Here is a 22,680-nt window from a genome sequence, read left to right on the forward strand (position 1 = left end):
TCTGTTATAAAAATAAATAAATAAACCTCCTGCAACAAGTCATTGTCACCACAGAGCTGAGAACAACACACATCCCATCCCAAATAATACCTCCTTCCTCTTGGTCCTGAGTATTGAGAGTTAGGGTGGACAGGACACTGCACATTTGGACTAGTCTTTAACTGGAAAATTCCTAAATGTCCTTATATTATCAGGAGTTGATGGACATTGTTGTCCAGTTTGTTTAGTAACGTGACTGTCCTTTGAAGCCGTTTCTCTCCAGTAAATGAAATGACAGTTTTCAAATATATTTTAAAAAGTATTTATTTGTGATTATTTCTCTCCAAAACTGACTAAAGACTGACCCGAGTACATAGCGCATTAACATTTATGTACAGCACTAAAAACAAACAGGAAAGAGGAAGCTGAATGAAAACAAAGCTCATTTGTATCAAAGCACCTTGCAGATCTAAGATCAGTTTCAAACTGTCTGTAAAATAATATTGATTACATATGAACAGAAATAAAAACACATCCAAACTGATTATAGCTAGGGACTCTTAGAAGTGCAGCTGCATTCTTTTCACAGTATTTACAGTCTTCCCCAGAAGGTGTGGGCAGCGAGCCCTCCACGTCGACGATGGTAATAACATGCCATTGTTGATCGCACCTCACTGTTTGAAGTGTGACGGCCGGGTCATATTTCACATAAACCTGTAATTTTTTTTACATAAATATAAATCAACTGAACTGTGGACAGAAAGCTGCAGGTTCCATATAAAACACTAAGCGTGATATATATAATGAGTGATAACATTTCACCACTGATAAAGCTACAGGAATTACATTGTTATGTGAGCACCAAGTTACAATTAGCACAAGGTAAGGCCTAGCAAATATGTTAATGTTTACAAACATTGCTCAATTAGCTTTGTGCACCATTTTGGAAATAAAGAGAACTGGATGCGGTTGCTGTTGTTCCTCGTCTGAGAAACGTTAGCTTGTTTCAGTGATTCTTCTTCACATTATGAAACAGCTGTTATACAGCCACCTACTGGCCTGACTGTATCACACCCTATGTACTGTACCTTTTTAAACAGGCATTAAGCATTTGGATTTCATTGTTAATGTTGAATAGCATTTGTTTAAGTGCATTGTGTTTGACAAAACTGTTTGGAAAACTATACTCCTCACTGGAGCGCAGATCATTGTTACTACAGTCCACCTTCTTCGGCCTAATGCACTTTTAAACACGGGACACACACCCTGTGGAGCACACACTGGTTCATTCAGGATCCACAAGGTTAACTGATTCTAGGTGAGTTGCTTTACACAGAAAACAAATGATTATTTATACAAATTGTACACACACACACACACTAAAATGGCATTGAGCACACCCTGAAGTGTAAGTTGAGGAGGGCATGTTAAAAACAGTCAAATCTATTGAAATGAAGGTAAGGGACAGTGTGTGAATGTCACATTAATTGATTATTTTCTTTGTACTTTTTCACAGTATCTACTCTATAGCACTTTCCCAAATTGTTGCAGTTATCTATTTGGGTCACTTCCCGGCCTCTGATTTGTCCCACTGTGAGTGCAGTCTGCTTTATTAGAACTGTTCCTGGATCAGCTCACTCTGTCTGGGAAGACGTTTTGTCACACTGCACTGTCACTGGTGGAGGTCTCTATTTCTCTGATGTGTTTCAGTCTCATGTTTCTTGGTACCTGAGAATGGGGGGAAAAAAAAAAAAGAAAAAAAGGGTCCAGTTATTAAAAAAGCTTCACAACTCAAACACACATACATTTATGACCTGACTTAACCCTGTTGAAATATAAACCTTTAGAGAGCAACTTTTTGCATGATTTGATCTGAATTTATTATATTTATTATTATTTATTGGGGCGACAAGGTGGTGCAGCAGGTTAGTGTCGCAGTCCCACAGCTCCAGGGGCCTGGAGGTTGTGGGTTCTAGTCCCGCTCCGGGTGACTGTCTGTGAGGAGTGTGGTGTGTTCTCTCTGTGTCTGCGTGGGTTTCCTCCGGGTGACTGTCTGTGAGGAGTGTGGTGTGTTCTCTCTGTGTCTGCATGGGTTTCCTCCGGGTGACTGTCTGTGAGGAGTGTGGTGTGTTCTCTCTGTGTCTGCATGGGTTTCCTCCGGGTGCTCCGGTTTCCTCCCACGCTCCAAAACCACACGTTGGTAGGTGGATTCGCGATTCTAAAGTGTTCGTAGGAATGTGTGAATGTGTGTGTTGCCCTGTGAAGGACTGGTGCTCCCTCCAGGGTGTGTTCAAGCTTTGCGCTCAGTGATTCCGGGTCGGCACCGGACCCACCGCAACCCTGAACTGGATAAGTGTTAGAGACAATTAATTTATAATTGTCTTTATATTAATAAATCTTTATATAATAGAGGAAACTAATTATTCACCAATCAGAAGTAAATCTCAATAGATTTTATACAGCAGACTGGGGACCACACGTTTACAAGTAAGAGCACTTGGGCAAGACTCCGAACTCTACAAACACCTCCCTCTGTATCAGGCACCATTTGTAAATGTAATAATAAATCCCTGCATTTCAGAACTGTAAAAGTACGTTTCAGGGAGTGAGTGTATTGATCCAGCTTTGCATTCTCTCTACATTTTACCGGGAGGTAAGTAAAACATATTTAGATCTTATAGATGTTGTGCCTTACATATTTATGTATATTCAAATGCCGTAAGACAACAGGGCGGTTTCTTTGTTCCAGCGACAGGGAGGAGGCTCAGTGACACTGTCCCAGTCAAATCAGATGGTTTCCACAGATAACAGAATGCGTAGTTCGTTATTCAAATGCTCTGCCCTTTTACACAGGTCATAAAGCCATGTTCTGAATGCATTTATAACCTTTATTTAGATGCCGTCTGACTTTCAAACCTGCCCCACTGCCCGAGGGAAAAAGGGCAAGGCAGACAGTTACCAGCTTGCAGAATTTCTGCTCCTGATACATAGTGAAATGTGGATGTACGTGAACGAAAGAAGGTGCCACGTCAGCTAGAACGCTGGTATAAACTCAGACATTCCTTTACTCCTTAAAAATAAGTCTATACGGTTCAGTAACCCCTGCTGGTGTGGTCAGATATTGCTGCATTACACAGTTATGTCTTATTTAATTTATGAATTCAGTACGATTTTATTTTATATATTTATCAAATCATCCAATCACAACGTATAATTTAATGCAGCAAGGCTCTAGACCGAGGGCTGTGTTACTGGTCTGATGCATTCAACAGAGAACTAGTGCGTTTGATGGAATATGACCATTTCTGTGGGTCAGAATGAACATTTACTGTAATGAAGAAGAAAGTTGGTCACAGTTATCACTTTTCTTTGTGCAAGGAAAGAATATTAAAACAATTTTAAGAATGTGCTTTTACTTTGGCTCTAAAGACCATTTCTGAGATAGTATCGACTTGCTGTCATGTGCTTCATGTGATGTAATGTGGGTGTGTGTCTGTAAAAGGTGATATGAGCATTTCACAAGTATTTCACATTGTTTTTTGACAAATCTTTGTGAATGTATCCGAGCGGTTACTCACCGTTTCTGTAAACTGAACTCGGACATCGCTCCCAGCGTGTTCAGCTGTTCTTCCAGAGCTACGATGCGCAGACCAATGTAACCAGACGTCAAGAGCAGGATCGCCACTCTGAAGTACACACAGGAAGCACATTCAGAGTGAAACACTGCAGAAGATTTCAGCAGAATGAGAAGTAAAAAGCCCCAGATCTGCAGTTCTCTCGTTGATGTTCAGAAGTTGTGTGTTGGAATGGTATGTTGTTTGTACGCGGCTGAAGTTTAAATTGCCCTGTGAAGAACTGGCGCCCCCTGCAGGGTGTGTTCCCGCCTTGCACCCAATGATTCCGGTTAGGCTCTGGGCCCCCCGGGACCAACAAAAATAGGAAGTTATTCTCCCTACTTTTTCTACAAAGTGTAACTCGCATGAGATGAAGAATCAGTGTTTTCTAATCCTTACATTAATCTGACGCAGGGTCCTCACACCGAGGCATTTCATAACAATAAGAATCAGAGGAGGAAGTGTCAAAATGCTTTTTTTAAAATTGTACATTGTTCACAGTGGGTTCTAAAAACATTTCGCCTCGTGATTCTACTTTATGTGCCATGTCATTGTGTTTCTTTGGAAAAAGACACACAGAAGTAACAGCTACACATGCTAATGCTCCCTTATCTTCATCAGCCTGAGGTCTGTGCTAATTTCTCACTGTGTTTGTGAGTTTGAATGTACAGCCCCTAAAGTACAACAGCACTGTATCTTTTGAAGTGTCAGTCTGTCTCAGCTGGGCCTCCACATCAGATACCGGAGCATGATTCTGATCTCAGGGCATTGGGAGTGTTCCTGACTGACTACATACCAGTTAAAAAACAAGCCACTTCCTTAACAACTGGATACTTTTTTTAAAAAACACATTATTCAGCAAATTCCTTTACGGCATCAAATGACAAAACGTGACTCGGACGATGATCAGTGAACGTACACGTTTCTGAATGTTTCTATATGAAACACTGTTAAAGACAAAACAAACGACCACTATTTTTACACTTAAAGGATAATTCTAGGAGCCTGTGAGTGACAGGGGCCTAAAAATATTAATACATTTTTTACTCATTATTAAACTGTCATAGTTCATATAATATTGTTTTTAAATGGTTAAATCATCTCTCTAGTTTTCAACTTTGACAAATAGCTAACATCCAGAGCCTCAAATTTGATTCTCCTCTGATTGCACGAAATGATTCAGTTCACCCTCTCATCAGCTGTGAACTGAGCAGGGGTGTGCAGTGGATATTCCACTGTTTAAAAAAAAAAAAATCTGGTTCCCGAAAATGACAAGAAGAGGAAGCCAAAACACGAGAGAGAAAGTAAAGGGCGACAGAATATCATCCAGTTTTTCAAGAAGAAATGTGGTTGTGTCAATTGAGTGTTCAATGTGTTTTTGGAGCGTGAGAGGAAACCCACGCAGACACAGGGAGAACACACCACACTCCTCACAGACAGTCACCCGGAGGAAACCCACGCAGACACAGGGAGAACACACCACACTCCTCACAGACAGTCACCCGGAGGAAACCCACGCAGACACAGGGAGAACACACCACACTCCTCACAGACAGTCACCCGGAGGAAACCCACGCAGACACAGAGAGAACACACCACACTCCTCACAGACAGTCACCCGGAGGAAACCCACGCAGACACAGAGAGAACACACCACACTCCTCACAGACAGTCACCCGGAGGAAACCCACGCAGACACAGAGAGAACACACCACACTCCTCACAGACAGTCACCCGGAGGAAACCCACGCAGACACAGGGAGAACACACCACACTCCTCACAGACAGTCACCCGGAGGAAACCCACGCAGACACAGAGAGAACACACCACACTCCTCACAGACAGTCACCCGGAGGAAACCCACGCAGACACAGGGAGAACACACCACACTCCTCACAGACAGTCACCCGGAGGAAACCCACGCAGACACAGGGAGAACACACCAGTCACTCGAACCCACAACCTCCAGGTCCGTGGAGCTGTGTGCACCACCCGTATATGATAATATAAAACAACATTGTCATATCTAAGTTATTGCTTAATATTAATTCTATAATCAATAAAATAACATTAAAACTGAAATATGCTCTTTCATCAATGCTACATTAGCTATCCAGAGTGCTATCTTTTCCCAGGGGCCCAAAATCCCTAGCAGACCCCCTGGTTCACACACACACACACCTATCCACCACTCTAATAATACATGCTCGGTTTGTAATTATACAAACAACGAAACCACCTTTTTCTTAAGTGGCGCTGATAAAATGGACAATGACACACACACAGGTCATTTATCACATGTACATATCCATTCATTTCTTGTCCTTACAGAGAATGTTAAATACTGAGTTAAGAGCATGGAAACAGCACTGTGCTGCTGTCAGACTCCAGTGAATCAGTGCAAATGTACTTCCCTGATTAAGTTTTATTGATTTCTCCACATCACAATCAGACAAGAGGTCATTTTCGGTTTAACTCCCTTCCTTAAGCCTCCCTTCTCTAAAGGCTGTGTGTGTACTGTAGATCAGAACCAGAAGAAGCATCGATCTCTTTGTATAAAAAAGACAGAACGGAACTCCACTTCCGCACCCAGGGTCCAGTTCCTACATTCATCCTGTGGTGTCCTTTAACTGTCTTTGTTCCCCTCAATAGGTCAGGGCTCTTTAAATAATGCTGATTACTGATGACTTACAGTAAGAGGTAAATGATGAGGAGTTTGTTGATGTTGATCCTCCTGCTCAGGGCTGATTTGATCTTCTCTGTTACCATGGTGACCCAGGAGACTGCTAATCAAAGAACATGTGGTGAGAATACAGCCACTGTCAGCCTGGGAGTACAGTAGGTGTGTGTGTGTGTTTACATTGCTGAGACATTAATGTACTACAAGTGTAGATTTAAAGGCTATGAGTTTAGTTTCATGTTTACTGAGGTTAAGGTTGGGCTTTTTCCATATTTTTCTGCACAATTCCAGTGTTTGTTGTTGAAGACATGCTGCAAAACATTTCCCTATCGTGAAAATAAAGGAATCTGAAACGTTTGTGATTCTGATAAGTTTAAGGAACGTATTCAAACGCTTTTTTTTTTTAAATATCTGTTTTACACCTTATCAACTAGTATTTAATAACTTCTTTTGAAGTCAATACCATTTGTGTGTCTCCTTTACTGTTACTCAAGTGTAGATACAAAGATGTGCTCCATCAGTTACATGATAAATAAATAAATGCAGCAGATGTAAAAGTTATTTAGGGAACAGAACATGAGAAACTAACATCACAGGTGACATTCAGTCCTGGGTTTGAGTGAAAGCATGTACCATAGAACATCAGGTCTATGATGTTATTGACAGTAACAAAACCACACGTTTTATTTAAGATTATACAGCCATTCTGAGGGAATAAAAACGCTAAAAAAAAGCTCTGTATATTGTTTTAAATGCATTTTTCATAGCGCTGCTTCCTCCTGCGGAAAATGGTCCACCGCCTTCAATGCAGAGTCATGCTTCACCTGAAAAGTGAGGCACCACACGGAGAACTCTGGTGTGTTTAGACCACAGCTGAAGTTGGTTCATCGGTTACACTTGTGAGCACCAGAAGTGACTGCATTCAGCACATAAATGTACTTTGTGTGTGTGTGTGTGTGTGTGTGGTGGACATCTACCTGTTGTGTCTCCCTCTTGTGTAAAGTGCTCATCTCTGTTGTTTTTGCTGGTGATGGAGCTGCTCGGTGCCTGGCCTATAAAAGATGATCACCATACATCACTACAACACCTTCAGTAAGTTAATCACACACATATATCAGATGTTCACCCACAGATCAAAGTGAGGTCTTGTGGATCATTTCCAGGAACATCCCTGCGCTACACCGTCAGTGATAATCCCACCGTTAGATCATGGGTTTCTTAGTCCCTGAATCATGAGATTTATCTTTCCATTCTCACATTCTCCTGCATTTTCACAGCTGACCTGTTTACTGTGGCAGCTCACCCAGGGGTGGATATGAACCCCAAACCCTTGGTCTGAGAGAGTGGAGTAGAGAGGGGGAGCTACCAACAGAGAAATAGGACTGAAGTGCAGAGGCACACTACTCCTCTGGATGTAAAAGAGAGCCAGGAAGAGTGAAATAAAAGAGAGGAAACCTTAAGATATCAGGGGAAAACTGATCAGCTCAAAATTACTGAGCAAAGAAAACAAAGGCAAGAGAGTTTCCCCCAAAACAAAAGGGAGGGACAAGAGAAAAGAAGTTAAAGATAGAACACAGTCACTGGCAAAGAACAAGAGGAGAAACAAAAACACAACTTACTTTATTTCTATTTATTCATTTACCCCAAAAATGGTAAAGAAAAGAAAATATTGAATCCCAAGGGAAACCAGAGAAACCCTCAGAGAGAAAGCTCTGGTGGAGAAACAGAAGAGAGAGACCCAGGAGAAAACTCAAGAGTCTTTACCAAATTACCGGCCAGACTCGTGTGACATTCTGAAAAGAGGAAAGAGGAAACCCTGCAGGGAGGGTGGGTTTCCCTTAAATAAGAGTGACCCAGGTGGAACTAATTGTCTCAAATTAAAGGAGAGCGTCTCTATGTCTCCCTCTAGTGACTGGGGGTGGCTTAGCAGGCAGCCTCACCCCAGCCCCAGGCAGACCTCTTACCACCTGATAAAAGAAATATGCTGTTTACCTGCTATCCCAGTATCTCATGGCAACGGCACAAACTGCATAAAGATCTATATCTATTTTTCAGAAACAGTAACTCTCTGGGGTGAAACAGACTAAAGTCCGACGCGTCTCCTGACTCTGAAATCAGGGAAGACACGGGAAGAGGAAGTATACATGGATTTATTAAGTATGAATTTATCATTTTACGCTAAACACTGCAGCTAAACCACACACTGAATCCCCCCCCAGGCTCCAGAACAACGCGGGAGTTCTGCGTGTTCCTCCTCCGCAGTTTAGTCCTCAGCGTGTTGGTTGTGTTTGAAGCTTGAACAAGGCGTGCTGTTCAACCGCCATCTTCCTGCTCATGTGCTAGGTCTGTAACCATGACAACACTGCTCTGATTGGTCGGCCTGGTTTTTAACGTATCCGCCATTCGCAGGAAATAGAACGGGTTCTAATTCTAAATCTGATGCAGCGCCGTAGTCCGTCGGTTTCGGACAACGTTAATTTACCTGTCTTTTCAAAATTGATGCACGTTTTTTGGTGTGAAAAGGCCTTATAGCAGCTTTTGTGACACAAAGTATTCAGCCACTCCAATGTAAGAAATCCCCATTGTTAAATCCCCATCATCTTTTTGTCTGAAGCTTGTGTACGAAGTCAATGAAGTCACTGACCATTCGGGGTGCTGGAAGCAGAGAGAGGGGACAGGGTGCTGCTCGGACTTGTGTCTGGCTCAGGAAGAGAAACAGTGCCATGTTCTGGATTATCCTCCTGGCTGGAGTGACTGGAAATCTGTAAGCAGAGGATCCCATAAAGCCATTCATTCTCTACTGAGTAATGCAGCAGCAGCAACTTTCAAAGTAGGTCTCTTTTTATTATAGGTTTATGCTAATGTTTCTATGGGCAGTGAAGCAATCATCAAACAGCAGAAGTGAACAGAATACACTAAAGCCGTTCTCAAGTTAAAGTACTGTTCATTCAATTCAATTAAACAAGGACTCAGTTAGAAGCCAAAGAAGCCTAGAGGTAAACTTGGAACTTCTTATACGTTCCATCATCCGTGTGAATCACCAAGGGAGGGGTTAGTAAAACAGAGTCCGTGACTTTTGCAGCTTCTGCTCTTCTGAGAAAACATTCAATTCAAAATTGGAAATGACTGCAAGGATTTGATGGAGATCAGCCTCAAAAATATTAATGAGGCCAGTCACTGATGTTGTGTGATTAGTTCTGTCTCAAACTCATCCCCAAATTACAGAATAGAACTCCATCACTCCAGAGGACACATCTCCAGCGAATCTTCAAAATCATTATAAATGAACCTTCATTCATTTATTCATTCATTATCTGTAACCGCTTATCCAATTCAGGGTCGCGGTGGGTCCAGAGCCTTCCTGGGCGCTAGGCAGGAATACACCCTGGAGGGGGTGACACACACTCACACCTATGGACACTTTTGAGTCTCCAATCCACCTACCAACGTGTGTTTTTGGAGCGTGTGAGGAAACCGGAGCACCCGGAGGAAGCCCACGCAGACACAGGGAGAACACACCACACTCCTTACAGACAGTCACCCGGAGGAAGCCCACGCAGACACAGGGAGAACACACCACACTCCTCACAGACAGTCACCCGGAGGAAACCCACGCAGACACAGGGAGAACACACCACACTCCTCACAGACAGTCACCCGGAGGAAACCCACGCAGACACAGGGAGAACACACCACACTCCTCACAGACAGTCACCCGGAGGAAACCCACGCAGACACAGGGAGAACACACCACACTCCTTACAGACAGTCACCCGGAGGAAACCCACGCAGACACAGAGAGAACACACCACACTCCTCACAGACAGTCACCCAGAGGAAACCCACGCAGACACAGGGAGAACACACCAAACTCCTCACAGACAGTCACCCGGAGGAAACCCACGCAGACACAGAGAGAACACACCACACTCCTCACAGACAGTCATCCGGAGCGGGACTCGAACCCACAACCTCCAGAACCCTGGAGCTGTGACAGAGACACTACCACTCCGCTCCACTGTGCCGCCCTAAATGAATCTTAATAAAGTTTATCTTTAAAAGTTAATTCGTGTACTAGTATGAGACCTGTGTGAGACCGTTGTTGTACTTTTGAGGACAAACATGCAGCGTGGTACACAAAAATACACCTGTACAATAAATTCTTAATGACAGTGTACTGTAACAGTCGGATTCATACCGTGTCAGCTTCCAGTTCGTGTCCATGTGCTGGAGATAACAGAGGGCTGCTGCTGGTGCTCACAGCCTGAAGAAAGAGTAGAAACAACAGCTGAAACAAGGCTTTAATAAACCTGATTTACATTTCTAACAATCCTAATTGTTTCCTAATTGTTTATACGTTTATCAGGGAACACACCGTCACTGTCAGTAATGATTATACAGATAAAACATTTAATGTATAAAACAATGGCATTTTCAAATAAATAAATGCAATTAATGGCATACACTAATCTTGGAATCTAACACAGAATACTCAGAAATTTACGCTGAAGTGCACTAAAACCACACCAACCTGTAGCTGTGGACATATCGACTGCAAGAGCTGGAAACACACATCGCGGTTCCGTAATGACACGAATATAAACTGAAACACACACAGAATCTAGGGTTAGTGTTTGTAATGAAGCAACATTAGCAACAGTTCCTTAAACAACTAGCCATTTTACTTTCTCTCCGCTGTTGGTGATGATGGAGAGGGCGTTGGGTACGACTCGTGCTGTGTGCTTCTTCTTTACAACCTGGATGGTGGCAACGTGAATCACAACCTGGGAGAAAACACAGCGAATTAGTGTTTACAGAATACAACTAGGCGGCACGGTGGCGCAGCAGGTGGTGTCGCAGTCACACAGCTCCAGGGGCCTGGAGGTTGTGGGTTCGATTCCTGCTCCGGGTGACTGTCTGTGAGGAGTGTGGTGTGTTCTCTCTGTGTCTGCGTGGGTTTCCTCCGGGTGACTGTCTGTGAGGAGTGTGGTGTGTTCTCTCTGTGTCTGCGTGGGTTTCCTCCGGGTGACTGTCTGTGAGGAGTGTGGTGTGTTCTCTCTGTGTCTGCGTGGGTTTCCTCCGGGTGCTCCGGTTTCCTCCCACAGTCCAAAAACACACGTTGGTAGGTAGATTGGCGACTCAAAAGTGCCCGTAATTGTGAGTGTGTGAGTGTGTGTTGCCCTGTGAAGGACTGGCGCCCCCTCCAGGGTGTATTCCTGCCTTGTGCCCAATGATTCCAGGTAGGCTCTGGACCCACCGCGACCCTGAACTGGATAAGGGTTACAGATAATGAATGAATGAATACGACAAATCAATGCTGTGATCTGAGGGCGTTTATGGATGGGTCAGTTACGTTACTGGCTCTGTCTGAAACACTGTCCTTTCAACACTGTGCTCTATTCACCATACGTTTGTTTTGTTGTTCTTTATGAAAAGATCAATAGCTGTGAATAAACCACCGTGTAGAAAGATGTTAAATAAAGATCGTGTCTTCTTAGTCTTACCTTGGTTTCTTTCAGCAGCACTGAAGAATGGAAGCACACGTGCTGGTCTGACACGTACATCTTGCCGTGGTAGAGCACCTCTTTTTGGATAGCACATGTAAACGCTTGAACAGAAACGCACACACAACACACATTGTGAAAAACCACAGTCGTAACAGCAGGGGTCCGTCAACTGGGGACCATTGCACCATCTGTTCTGGTGTGATTCAGGTTCTAATACATATGCAATTAACAGGATTAAGCTGAATTAGGTTTCAAAGCGGGAAAAACAGCTGCTGCACCATTTCTCGGGGTAAAAACTCGGAGTGTAAAACTAGCCTCTACGTAGTTGAGGTTGGTGTAGTGTAATGTAGTGTAGTAGGTAACACACTGCAACAGAGTGATTCAGCCCTTGGGCAACACTAACGTTACATTTGGATAAATAGAAGAAATAGTTAATGCAAATATCTCTACGGAGAATAATCATTTTTGGGCATATTTTTAAAAACGTAAGAGCTCAGAGATAAAACAGAGAAATAGAACAAGTCTCACTGTAAATCAACTCCTCCCCGTCAGAAATCTCCGGGAAATGTTTGTGGAATGTTTTGTTGTGGCTCTTGAAGCTCTGAGTGAAGAGAAAGTAAAACAGACATGACATTAGTTTTGGCAGAGCAGGACTAACCTGATGAAGTAAAAGCTTCCAGTCGACAGTTTTCTGTGCAGGTAATAGTTTTGCTCTGGGGAGCTCACTCAGCAAATTTGCCCTTATTAAATCAGCACTGTATGTTATACACAACAGTTTCTCTGTGTGTATTAAAGTTCACACTACTTCCGGTTAAATCTACAGCACCTTATTAAGGGCTTGCATTTTATACCAGTTTCAGTTTAGAGAAAAAAAATAACAGCTGTCAAATTAAACCGTCTTAATGTTTTAAGAGAATTATGTGAAATGATTAGAACGATAACATTGAATGGATCAATATGAATAAAGCATATATCTGGGTTTCCTCCGGGTGCCCCGGTTTCCGCCCACGCTCCAAAAATACACATTGGTAGGTGGATTGGAGACTCAATAGTGTCCGTAGGTGTGAGTGTGTGTGTGTGTTGCCTTGTGCCCAATGATTCCAGGTAGGCTTTGGACCCACCGTGACCCTGAACTGGATAAGGGTTACAGATAATGAATGAATGAATAAATCTGGGATGAATCTACACACACTTTTAGGTTGAACAGCTTCCCATGACTTTGTACTGGCAGCATTTTACAGGCACAGGACAAAGTAAACCTTACACTATAAAGTCTATTGATGACCATCCTTTTATTGTATATTATCACAATGTCCAATGAACATTCCATCATTTGTTTAAATACCAGGCCCCAGAAAACAAACATAGAACACATAGAAACAAAAAATGATTAGTATACTATAAGTATTTGTTATATTTTATTTCAAATAATTCATTCATTCATTATCTGTAACCCTTATACAGTTCAGGGTCACGGTGGGTCCGGAGCCTACACGGTATCACTGGATGCAAGGTGGGAACACACCCTGGAGGGGGCGCCAGTCCTTAACAGGGTGACACACACTCACACATTCACACCTACGGACACTTTTGAGTCTCCAATCCACCTACCAACGTGTGTTTTTCATATTTAGATATCATTCATTCATTCATTCATTGTCTGTAACCCTTATCCAGTTCAGGGTCGCGGTGGGTCCAGAGTCTACCTGGAATCATTGGGCGCAAGGCGGGAACACACCCTGTAGGGGGCGCCAGTCCTTCACAGGGCAACACACACACACATTTATTTAGATATCAACCAATTTTTATTATAAAAACACTCTTGGAATCCACTGTGTTGTAAACGAAGAAGTAAAAGACAAAGAACTGAAACCACCCACGGATGAGAACTGTAGCTCCGTGTCTTAACAAGAACATGAACAGCTCTATAATCAAACGCTATGTAGAAACGCTATGTCACGCAAAACTTTCCCTCATTGTAATCCATTAGAATATCAGACTGTGCTTTATCAATGACGTGCTAATGAAAACCAAGCAGAGATAAAAGAACTCACATTATGCTTCATTACACCGTCTAGGCGATCGATCCCCTCCTCCTCTATGGTGGTAGTCCTGTTGGGTATATTGTGATACATGTGGAATATGATTCATGATTGTGTAAACGTAAACGTAAGCATGTAGACTGTGCACTTACCGCGTGAAGCTGCTTGATTGGAGACCCCTCTTGATATCGAAGAGTTCTAAATGTGCTTCATCCAGACCACGGCCCTTCATCCCTTCACTGCTTCTCCTCATTTTAGACCCTTTGGACTTCCCTAGGAGCCCCCCACTGTCTGGGGAATAACTGGAGCAAGGAGAAGAGATGCCGTCACTGACACATTCCACCAAATTAAATTCCTGCTATGGATTTAATAAAGAAATGCATCCTTTGGATTACAGCTCGCTTCAGTGACTCCATTACATTACCATTTTTATCTGAAATGGTATGGGCTTCATTTAAATGCATTCAAGTCATTTTCTTTTCAACCGCTGTTCACCCGCTGAGGCATTTTAGCAGATTTTACAGGTAATTAACTGTAATTCTCTGTGAGAATTGAATTCCTCTGAAAAGGGTAAAGTCAGGCACATGTACAGAGGGTGCTCAAGCCCCTGATACATTCCATTTTGATTTAATATTTACATCAGTTGTGTAGTTTTATAAAAACAGAATTCACAAACTATGCCTTATATACAGGGTTTAAACTACAAACACAACTTTACAATGATACGTAAGCAGTTTGTACATAAACGCACGTCCTGGCTGATCATGTGTGTGTGTTAATGACGCCATTTCAGTGAGGAATAATTGGTGCAGGTTTGTGAGACAGCTCAGATAAACAGTGATTTGTGCGCAGCGATGTGGAGCTTTTAAAAGCACAACTCCTTCTCAAATGTAGAGCCTGGTAGATTTAACCCCTGTGCTGCGGGAGACTGAGGTTCAGCAAAATCGTGAGAATTTCTGGCTGCTTTTCACATATCTCCACACACTATGATAATTAGACTGTCTCTGTCTCACAGAATGTCTGCTCTATGCTGTCAATAACATAAAACAGAAATATAAAACAGTTCTCTCTGTGTCTGTGTGGGTTTCCTCCGGGTGACTGTCTGTGAGGAGTGTGGTGTGTTCTCTCTGTGTCTGTGTGGGTTTCCTCCGGGTGACTGTCTGTGAGGAGTGTAGTGTGTTCTCTCTGTGTCTGCGTGGGTTTCCTCCGGGTGACTGTCTGTGAGGAGTGTGGTGTGTTCTCTCTGTGTCTGCGTGGGTTTCCTCCGGGTGACTGTCTGTGAGGAGTGTGGTGTGTTCTCCCTGTGTCTGCGTGGGTTTCCTGCGGGTGGCTGTCTGTGAGGAGTGTGGTGTGTTCTCCCTGTGTCTGCGTGGGTTTCCTCCGGGTGACTGTCTGTGAGGAGTGTGGTGTGTTCTCTCTGTGTCTGCGTGGGTTTCCTCCGGGTGACTGTCTGTGAGGAGTGTGGTGTGTTCTCTCTGTGTCTGTGTGGGTTTCCTCCGGGTGACTGTCTGTGAGGAGTGTGGTGTGTTCTCTCTGTGTCTGCGTGGGTTTCCTCCGGGTGACTGTCTGTGAGGAGTGTGGTGTGTTCTCTCTGTGTCTGCGTGGGTTTCCTCCGGGTGACTGTCTGTGAGGAGTGTGGTGTGTTCTCCCTGTGTCTGCGTGGGTTTCCTGCGGGTGGCTGTCTGTGAGGAGTGTGGTGTGTTCTCCCTGTGTCTGCGTGGGTTTCCTGAGGGTGACTGTCTGTGAGGAGTGTGGTGTGTTTTCCCTGTGTCCGTATGGGTTTCCTCCGGGTGACTGTCTGTGAGGAGTGTGGTGTGTTCTCTCTGTGTCTGTGTGGGTTTCCTCCAGGTGCTCCGGTTTCCTCGCACGCTCCTAAATCACACGTTGGTGGGTGGCGTGTCCGTACGTGTGAGTGTGTGACTGAATGTGTGAGTGTGTGTCGCCCTGTAAAGGACTGGCGCCCCCTCCAGTGTGTGTTCCTGACTTGCACCCAGTGATTCTGGGTAGACTTCAGACCCACCACCGCCCTGAACTGGATAAGGGTTACTGACAATAAATGAATGAACTATTTCCTGATTAATAGTTTTCCACTAATTCCAAGTCCTCAAAGGCAGACTGAAGATGTCTGTACCAAGCTCTGTCAGAGGTCAAAGCCTCTGTGATACTTTCACTTTTCCCAAACGGAAAGTATCCTGGCCGAGATTATCATAGAAATAAATGCAAAAGCCGCATCAAAATAATTTCCACTTACCACTTAGGCCTCTCTCTCTCTCTTTATATATAAATATATATATATATATATACACACACCTTACATCTTCTGTAAGTTTTCCCCATCATCAGGTGTGTTGATGTATTTACTGATTGCTATTCCAATTTATTACAGTTACAATCACTATTAATATTACTACTGATGTATTATTAGTGTTGTTTCAGGACAAGGATACGTTCTCAAACCAGCCACCGACCAGAAAAACACAAAGCAGTTCCTCACAGGTTCAGGAACTCTTATCAGATTTCCATCCACACACCAGCACTGCTACAGAGCAAAGACACGTCACCTACAGCGTGAAGCCTCTACTCTGGTCCTACTGAGGTACACGTCCAGTTCCACAGTTACCTGTTAAAACTGTCAACACTTCTACCTCTATCAGTCACTCAGAGCTAAACATATCACATTTATTTTCTCCAAAATAGGTGCTGTCCAAGTTAAGATAATTAACAATTCATGTTATTAACTTTAATACACAAGCTTCTTTGGAGCATCCGCTCACAATTCACGTCCTTCAGAGAAATATTATTCATGTAAATTAATGTGAGCATGTGACTTCCTCTAGAACGTAATAGTACTATGTACGTTATATAAGAGTGGACAGATCAAAGAGTGCTCACCGTCCTGGAGGTTTAGACATCAACAACCACAACGTCTGTCATCTCCCTCGACTCTCAGCCGGGACTGAAATGTGCCGTTCAAAGCTAAAGAGTGTGTACCTCATGAAGGTCACAACACAAATGGTTTATTTATTGTCGGTCCTACCTTCAAGAAAAGAATGAGGAAAAGTGAAACCAAACTCTACCACCCCCTCTACCTTTAATATGCTCGACTTTTCACACTCACGTTCGCATGCCATGAATGCACATTAACATGCCGAACAGTAATGCACAAAGGTTCTAAAGGAAGAGGAACCTGTTTTCACCTGTTTTCAAAAAAAAAAAAAAAAACAGCTGATACGAACAAAATAAGGTGTGACCCACAATCACTTTTAAAGGTTGTATTTAAACAGTATATTATTATGGATTTAATTATTATTTTGTAAATTCTTTCTATAAAGAGTAGCTCACATGTCATGACCACTGTCGCTTGGGGGCTCACTCTACAGAGCATTAACTGGTTCAACCTGGGATTACAAAACAGCTGGGTTCTTGTGCTGAACTGAGAAACATGTAACAAATACATTCATTCATTATCTGTAACCCTTATCCAATTCAGGGTCACCAGTCACCCGGAGGAAACCCACGCAGACACAGAGAGAACACACCACACTCCTCACAGACAGTCACCCGGAGGAAACCCACGCAGACACAGAGAGAACACACCACACTCCTCACAGACAGTCACCCGGAGGAAACCCACACAGACACAGAGAGAACACACCACACTCCTCACAGACAGTCACCCGGAGGAAACCCACACAGACACAGAGAGAACACACGGCACTCCTCACAGACAGTTACCCGGAGCAAACCCACGCAGACACAGTGAGAACACACCACACTCCTCACAGACAGTCACCCGGAGGAAACCCATGCAGACACAGAGAGAACACACCACACTCCTCACAGACAGTCACCCGGAGGAAACCCACGCAGACACAGAGAGAACACACCACACTCCTCACAGACAGTCACCCAGAGGAAACCCACACAGACACAGAGAGAACACACGGCACTCCTCACAGACAGTTACCCGGAGCAAACCCACGCAGACACAGTGAGAACACACCACACTCCTCACAGACAGTCACCCGGAGGAAACCCACGCAAACACAGAGAGAACACACCACACTCCTCACAGACAGTCACCCGGAGGAAACCCATACGGACACAGGGAGAACACACCACACTCCTCACAGACAGTCACCCGGAGGAAGCCCACGCAGACACAGTGAGAACACACCACACTCCTCACAGACAGTCACCCGGAGGAAACCCACACAGACACAGGGAGAACACACCACACTCCTCACAGACAGTCACCCGGAGGAAACCCACACAGACACAGAGAGAACACACCACACTCCTCACAGACAGTCACCCGGAGGAAACCCACGCAGACACAGGGAGAACACACCACACTCCTCACAGACAGTCACCCGGAGGAAACCCACGCAGACACAGGGAGAACACACCACACTCCTCACAGACAGTCACCCGGAGCAGGCCCCTGGAGCTGTGTGATTGCAAAATACCTGCTGCGCCACCATGCCGCCCATGTAACAAATACAGATATTCATAAATACTAGTGCTGGGCGATATGAGCACAAATCAATATCACGATTTATTGTACATTTTACCACGATTACTATTAATGAACGATTATTTTTTTATTCTATTTGTGACCCTCACAGTTCAGTGACGAGGCCTGTGCTGTAAATATGCTCCAGTGTTACAGCTGGGATATTTTCTCTAATGTCACTGGGAGCTTGTTCCTCTCTTGTTTTCTGGGCTCTGGTGTGTGATTGTGCTTTGGCTGAAACTGCTCAAGTCACTCAGTCTGCTTTGACATTTAAGTTGCTTCTATGTGGCAGATAGGGGGCAGAATCACATGACTACAGTTTGGTAGCGTGGTTTTAAAGGGACAGTACATGAACACCCAGTGGGGACTGTTAAAAATAATTCATATCATTGATATAGACAAGATTATGTTGATTAGAACGTCTAAATTTTGATGAATTGCCCAGCCCTAATAAACACTGTTTGCTACTTTGTGGTGGTAAAAAAAGATCCCCCATCACCCCATTTTAATTTATCTTAGCATGCTAATAGTAGTGGCTCATGTGAATCAGCATATTTCTGGGAAACACACTGATCTGATATCTCTTACACAGATACACAGGCCACGCCCAAACCTGAGTGAACTGAGAAGGATGGGGAAGAGATCTGGCTGATTTTACTGTGGACACAGAAGCCGCCTCCCCCCCTGCCGTCACTCAGCAGGAGAAAGCAGTCATGGGAGAGAGGCAGGCAAAGTCATTGTGCAAAGTCATGGGATACTGACAGAGGAGGGGAAGATGTAGGTGGCTTATAAAGTGCAGGAGTTCTGTACATTGTTTAATAACTCCAGGAATATGCTACCATTATGTTTAAAGCCAGCAATCCTTTACTAATATTTTCCAACATCATTTAAATAACATTTAAAATATTAGAAAGTAATATGTAGCTCAACTCTTTCTTTTAAAATTCTTAAATATTTTATGAAATGCATTATTATGGGGCAGCCGTGGCCTGGGGGTGAGGAACTGGGCGTGTAACCGGAAGGTCGCCAGTTCGATCCCCAGAGCCGGCAGGTTATGACTGAATTGCCCTTGAGCAAGGCGCCTAACCCCCAACTGCTCCCTGAGCGCCACTGCCCCCTAGTGTTCACTACTGTGTGTAAATATGCCTTTCACTGCATGGACTGAGTTAAATGCGGAGAGCAAATTCCTCTCTGTGGAGGCACCGTGGCCTTTAAAGTAAATCTCATTCTATTATGATTTATATCATTATATTTTTACCAATTGAATGATTACTTTTTTGTATCTGTAAACCAGTGGAATGTGCCACCACACATTTCATATAAACAGTGTTAAAGCAATGCTGAGTACATATCCTTGACTAAACAACACTTGTTCTAATGTAAAGTCAGATCATAATGGTTATGTTGCCTATAACAACAGACTTAGACCTTAAAGGGAAAGTCTATGGGGAAAACTCAGTTCTCTCTGGCTGTTTACATTCAGAAGCTCTGTGTCTTTTAAGGTGGAACAGTATGTTTTAGAGGGAACAAATGACTGTTGTTTGCAGGTGGCTGAAATTTAACTTGTAAGATTTTATTCACAGTTTAAATTGACACAGAAACTCATTTGTAACTCGAGTTGTTTAGTTTTGTAGCACTTTAAATAAAGCTGTTAGCCATCTCCCGAGTTTGGAGACATTTCCAGTTATACCCACATATGGAGCAGGAATAGAGTCATATCCTCATCTTGGTCCGTACTTTTCAACGTTTGGAGTTCTCTACGTTGTATAAAATAACCCTCCACTGAGTCATGATGGTTTGCTTACACCATTCCATCTGACGCTTGCCATTGCACTTGATGATGTAAAGCTTGCATGCAGCCGCTCGGCTATGAAAACCCATGCTATAAATATGTATGCCCTGGCACACAGTGTTGGTGCTGATGCTAATGCCAGAGGAGGTTTGGAACAGTTAAATTCAGCAGAGTGTTGTTGACATTTAAGCACTGTGCCCCTCAGAACTCAGCAACCCCCTCTGCAACTTAACATGGTCTGCCACTTTGTGGCTGAGTTGCTGTGGTTCCTAACCATGTCCAACTTTCAATAACACCACTCATAGTGGATTGAGGTATATCGATGGAAGAAATTTCACTTGTTGTAATGGTGGCATCCTACTACAGTGCCATGCTCGAATTCAGTAGTACATAAAATTACCAACTCCTTCACAATTATCTGGAAGGGCAGACTGCATTGCATTTATACACATGTGGCAACGGGACTGAACGAAACAATTCAATGATTAAGAGGTGTCCCCCAATAGTTGTATCCAATTGTTATATGATGTACGTATGTATGTAGGAATGTAAGGCTCAATGATATTTTAAAATATAAAATTTAAATTAAATGTTAAAACGGAGAAATTACAATATGTTTGGGTTTTTGCCTTAAAATGGAAACCGAAAAAAAACTAATTGTAGCTAAATTTCAAACCCCAGAGATAAAAGACTCAAAGTTCAAGTAAAACTGAGCAATTTGTTACATTTACAAACATACACTGATACAATGTTTACTTATAGCTGATGTCTGATATCACATTTTAACTTTTGACAGACAATTCCAGCAAAAGCTGTTATCATTTTGGTTTAACCTCTTATTTTCCTTGGAAATTACTTAATAGTATGTCATTGTAATGAACAGGGATGAGTTTTTAGGAATGTACTTAAAGATTAGTAGAGGAACAATGAAGGTGAGCATCTGCATTGTGTTCATTTCCCTGGAAAAACTTTGCTGGCACTTAGATATAGGTTTATTATTTAATAATCAGCAAACTTTGAAGTCTTCATATTTCCATTACTTATGCAGTCAGCCGTGAATAACACTTCCAGATTTGCATAATGTGGTTTTGCTGATGGGTTGTGGAGTGAATACAGTGTTCAGGAGCTCAGTTCCTTGCTGAAAAACGTCAGTGAATGAGTACAGTAGTCAGTACTTTAGAGTGCCTTGTCTCATCAGGTTCTACACTTGGAAAAGCCCCACAGAACATGAAGACTCCAAATCACTAAAGTTAACAGTCACTGCAGTCAAACACTATTTAAACAGCTGTTAGCATTGCTGCTAAAATGGATTTTCAAAAATAGTAACTCACCCCAGACTGTCCAGGGAACAGCGCCGCTTGTAGTTATCTCCGCTCATGGTTCCACACCTGTGCAATGTGCCTTGGCCAAAGTCTGCAAAGCCCGGTTCTCTCGTTTTGGTTCTCTTTCCCTCTCTCGGACACCGCTCATCACTGACAACCACTAAAACCAGGTGGAAAGCACTGGCTCCTCCCCCAGGCAGGTTTCAACAGGTGCAAACCACGCCCCGTGTGCCAGGTGAGCAAAGCGGCTTGAGGCTCTTTTTTTTTTTCCCCGCCCACATGGCCAAACAGACACGCCCCTCTTAACTGACGTCCCGGAGGCATTCCTTTTAGCACGCGGCCTGAGTTTAAACTATGTATTCGTTGAAGTCACATGACCTGTGCAGTTCGCAGAGTCACGGAACACGAGCCGCAGCACGCCCTGTCACCTCTGACCTGATTACTGCAGATACCCATCCGCGGAGGAGAGATAGACATCAGAGAAAGAGAACAGGAGGCGACCTTTCACTCACCGCGTTCCTGTAAACTCTCAGAACTAGAAAAGAAAGTGTGAGTGACTGAAGGCAAATAGGTGTAAATTAACGTCCCGGGGCTGGTTTGATTTCAGTTCTTTAGGAAGTTATTTGCTGCATTTTGTGAGCTCCGTTTGTTTTGTATATTGAATGTATTTAGCCACACACACACACACACCCACACACACACACACACATATATGGTACTGTGGGAGGAAACCATTGCACCCAGACACAGAGACAACACACCAGACTCCTCACCTGCAGCGGGGCTTGAACCCACTAGGGCCCTGGAGCTGTGTGACAGTGACACTACCTGCTGTGTCAACATGCCACACTTATTCCCTCAGAGTCACTGCTGAACTGAGAGTAAATAATCCAGCTACTGTCTCTGACTTTGCATCTAACAGTGGACAGTGAGTGTGTGACACGTTGTTTAAAAACTCCAGTAGCGCTGCTGGAGGCCATCCACATTTACCACAGATTAACATACCACCACCACGCTGGTGTAACTGCAGTACTGAGACAGACCCATGTGACACTGACACTGCAGGGTAGGAAGACACTTCTACAGAAATACAACTTGAATGGAAAACGTGCTGTAAATTGTGGTACATCTGTTTAAACATGGGACCCTCCACTCCAAGAGCTCCTGACTGGCCTCACTGTGTAGGACTCGTTCATCTCCCCCATCGCTCCACACAGTGTGAGCCAA

At 43.6% G+C, this 22,680-nt stretch overlaps 1 protein-coding gene across 3 annotated transcripts; it reads right to left on the reverse strand.

The window, feature by feature from the left end:
- Positions 1-313: 313 nt before the first annotated feature.
- LOC136678917 (GRAM domain-containing protein 2A-like) lies at positions 314-21,576 on the reverse strand. 3 transcript variants are annotated; one of them, XM_066657105.1, is made up of 13 exons: positions 21,463-21,576; positions 13,976-14,125; positions 13,836-13,893; positions 12,310-12,382; positions 11,779-11,882; positions 10,960-11,058; positions 10,806-10,877; positions 10,473-10,538; positions 8,919-9,036; positions 7,252-7,326; positions 6,287-6,377; positions 3,558-3,665; positions 314-1,707 (listed from the first exon to the last, which is right to left on the reverse strand). In XM_066657105.1, exons 1-13 carry the CDS (start codon positions 21,507-21,509, stop codon positions 1,692-1,694), a joined length of 1,077 nt encoding a protein of 358 aa, XP_066513202.1. In that variant the 5' UTR covers positions 21,510-21,576; the 3' UTR covers positions 314-1,691. The 3 variants fall into 3 exon arrangements, with proteins under 3 accessions (XP_066513202.1, XP_066513201.1, XP_066513203.1); XM_066657104.1 differs by having other exon boundaries at positions 6,287-6,380; XM_066657106.1 differs by lacking the exon at positions 21,463-21,576 and adding an exon at positions 16,716-16,851 and having other exon boundaries at positions 6,287-6,380.
- Between the last annotated feature and the right edge of the window lie 1,104 nt (positions 21,577-22,680).

The sequence above is a fragment of the Hoplias malabaricus genome, chromosome Y (assembly GCF_029633855.1).
Source record: "Hoplias malabaricus isolate fHopMal1 chromosome Y, fHopMal1.hap1, whole genome shotgun sequence".
NCBI classification, from domain to species: domain Eukaryota; kingdom Metazoa; phylum Chordata; class Actinopteri; order Characiformes; family Erythrinidae; genus Hoplias; species Hoplias malabaricus.

Bases quoted from the DNA above. Each gene is read 5' to 3' on its own strand.
- LOC136678917 (XM_066657104.1), bottom strand. From the start codon at position 21,509: ATGAGCGGAGATAACTACAAGCGGCGCTGTTCCCTGGACAGTCTGGG. The intron at 9,037-10,472 runs GTATGAATCCGA...CTCTGCTTACAG, and splicing joins ACGAACTGGAAGCTGACACG to ATTTCCAGTCACTCCAGCCA. The intron at 6,381-7,251 runs GTAGATGTCCAC...TTCTTTGATTAG, and splicing joins ACAAGAGGGAGACACAACAG to CAGTCTCCTGGGTCACCATG.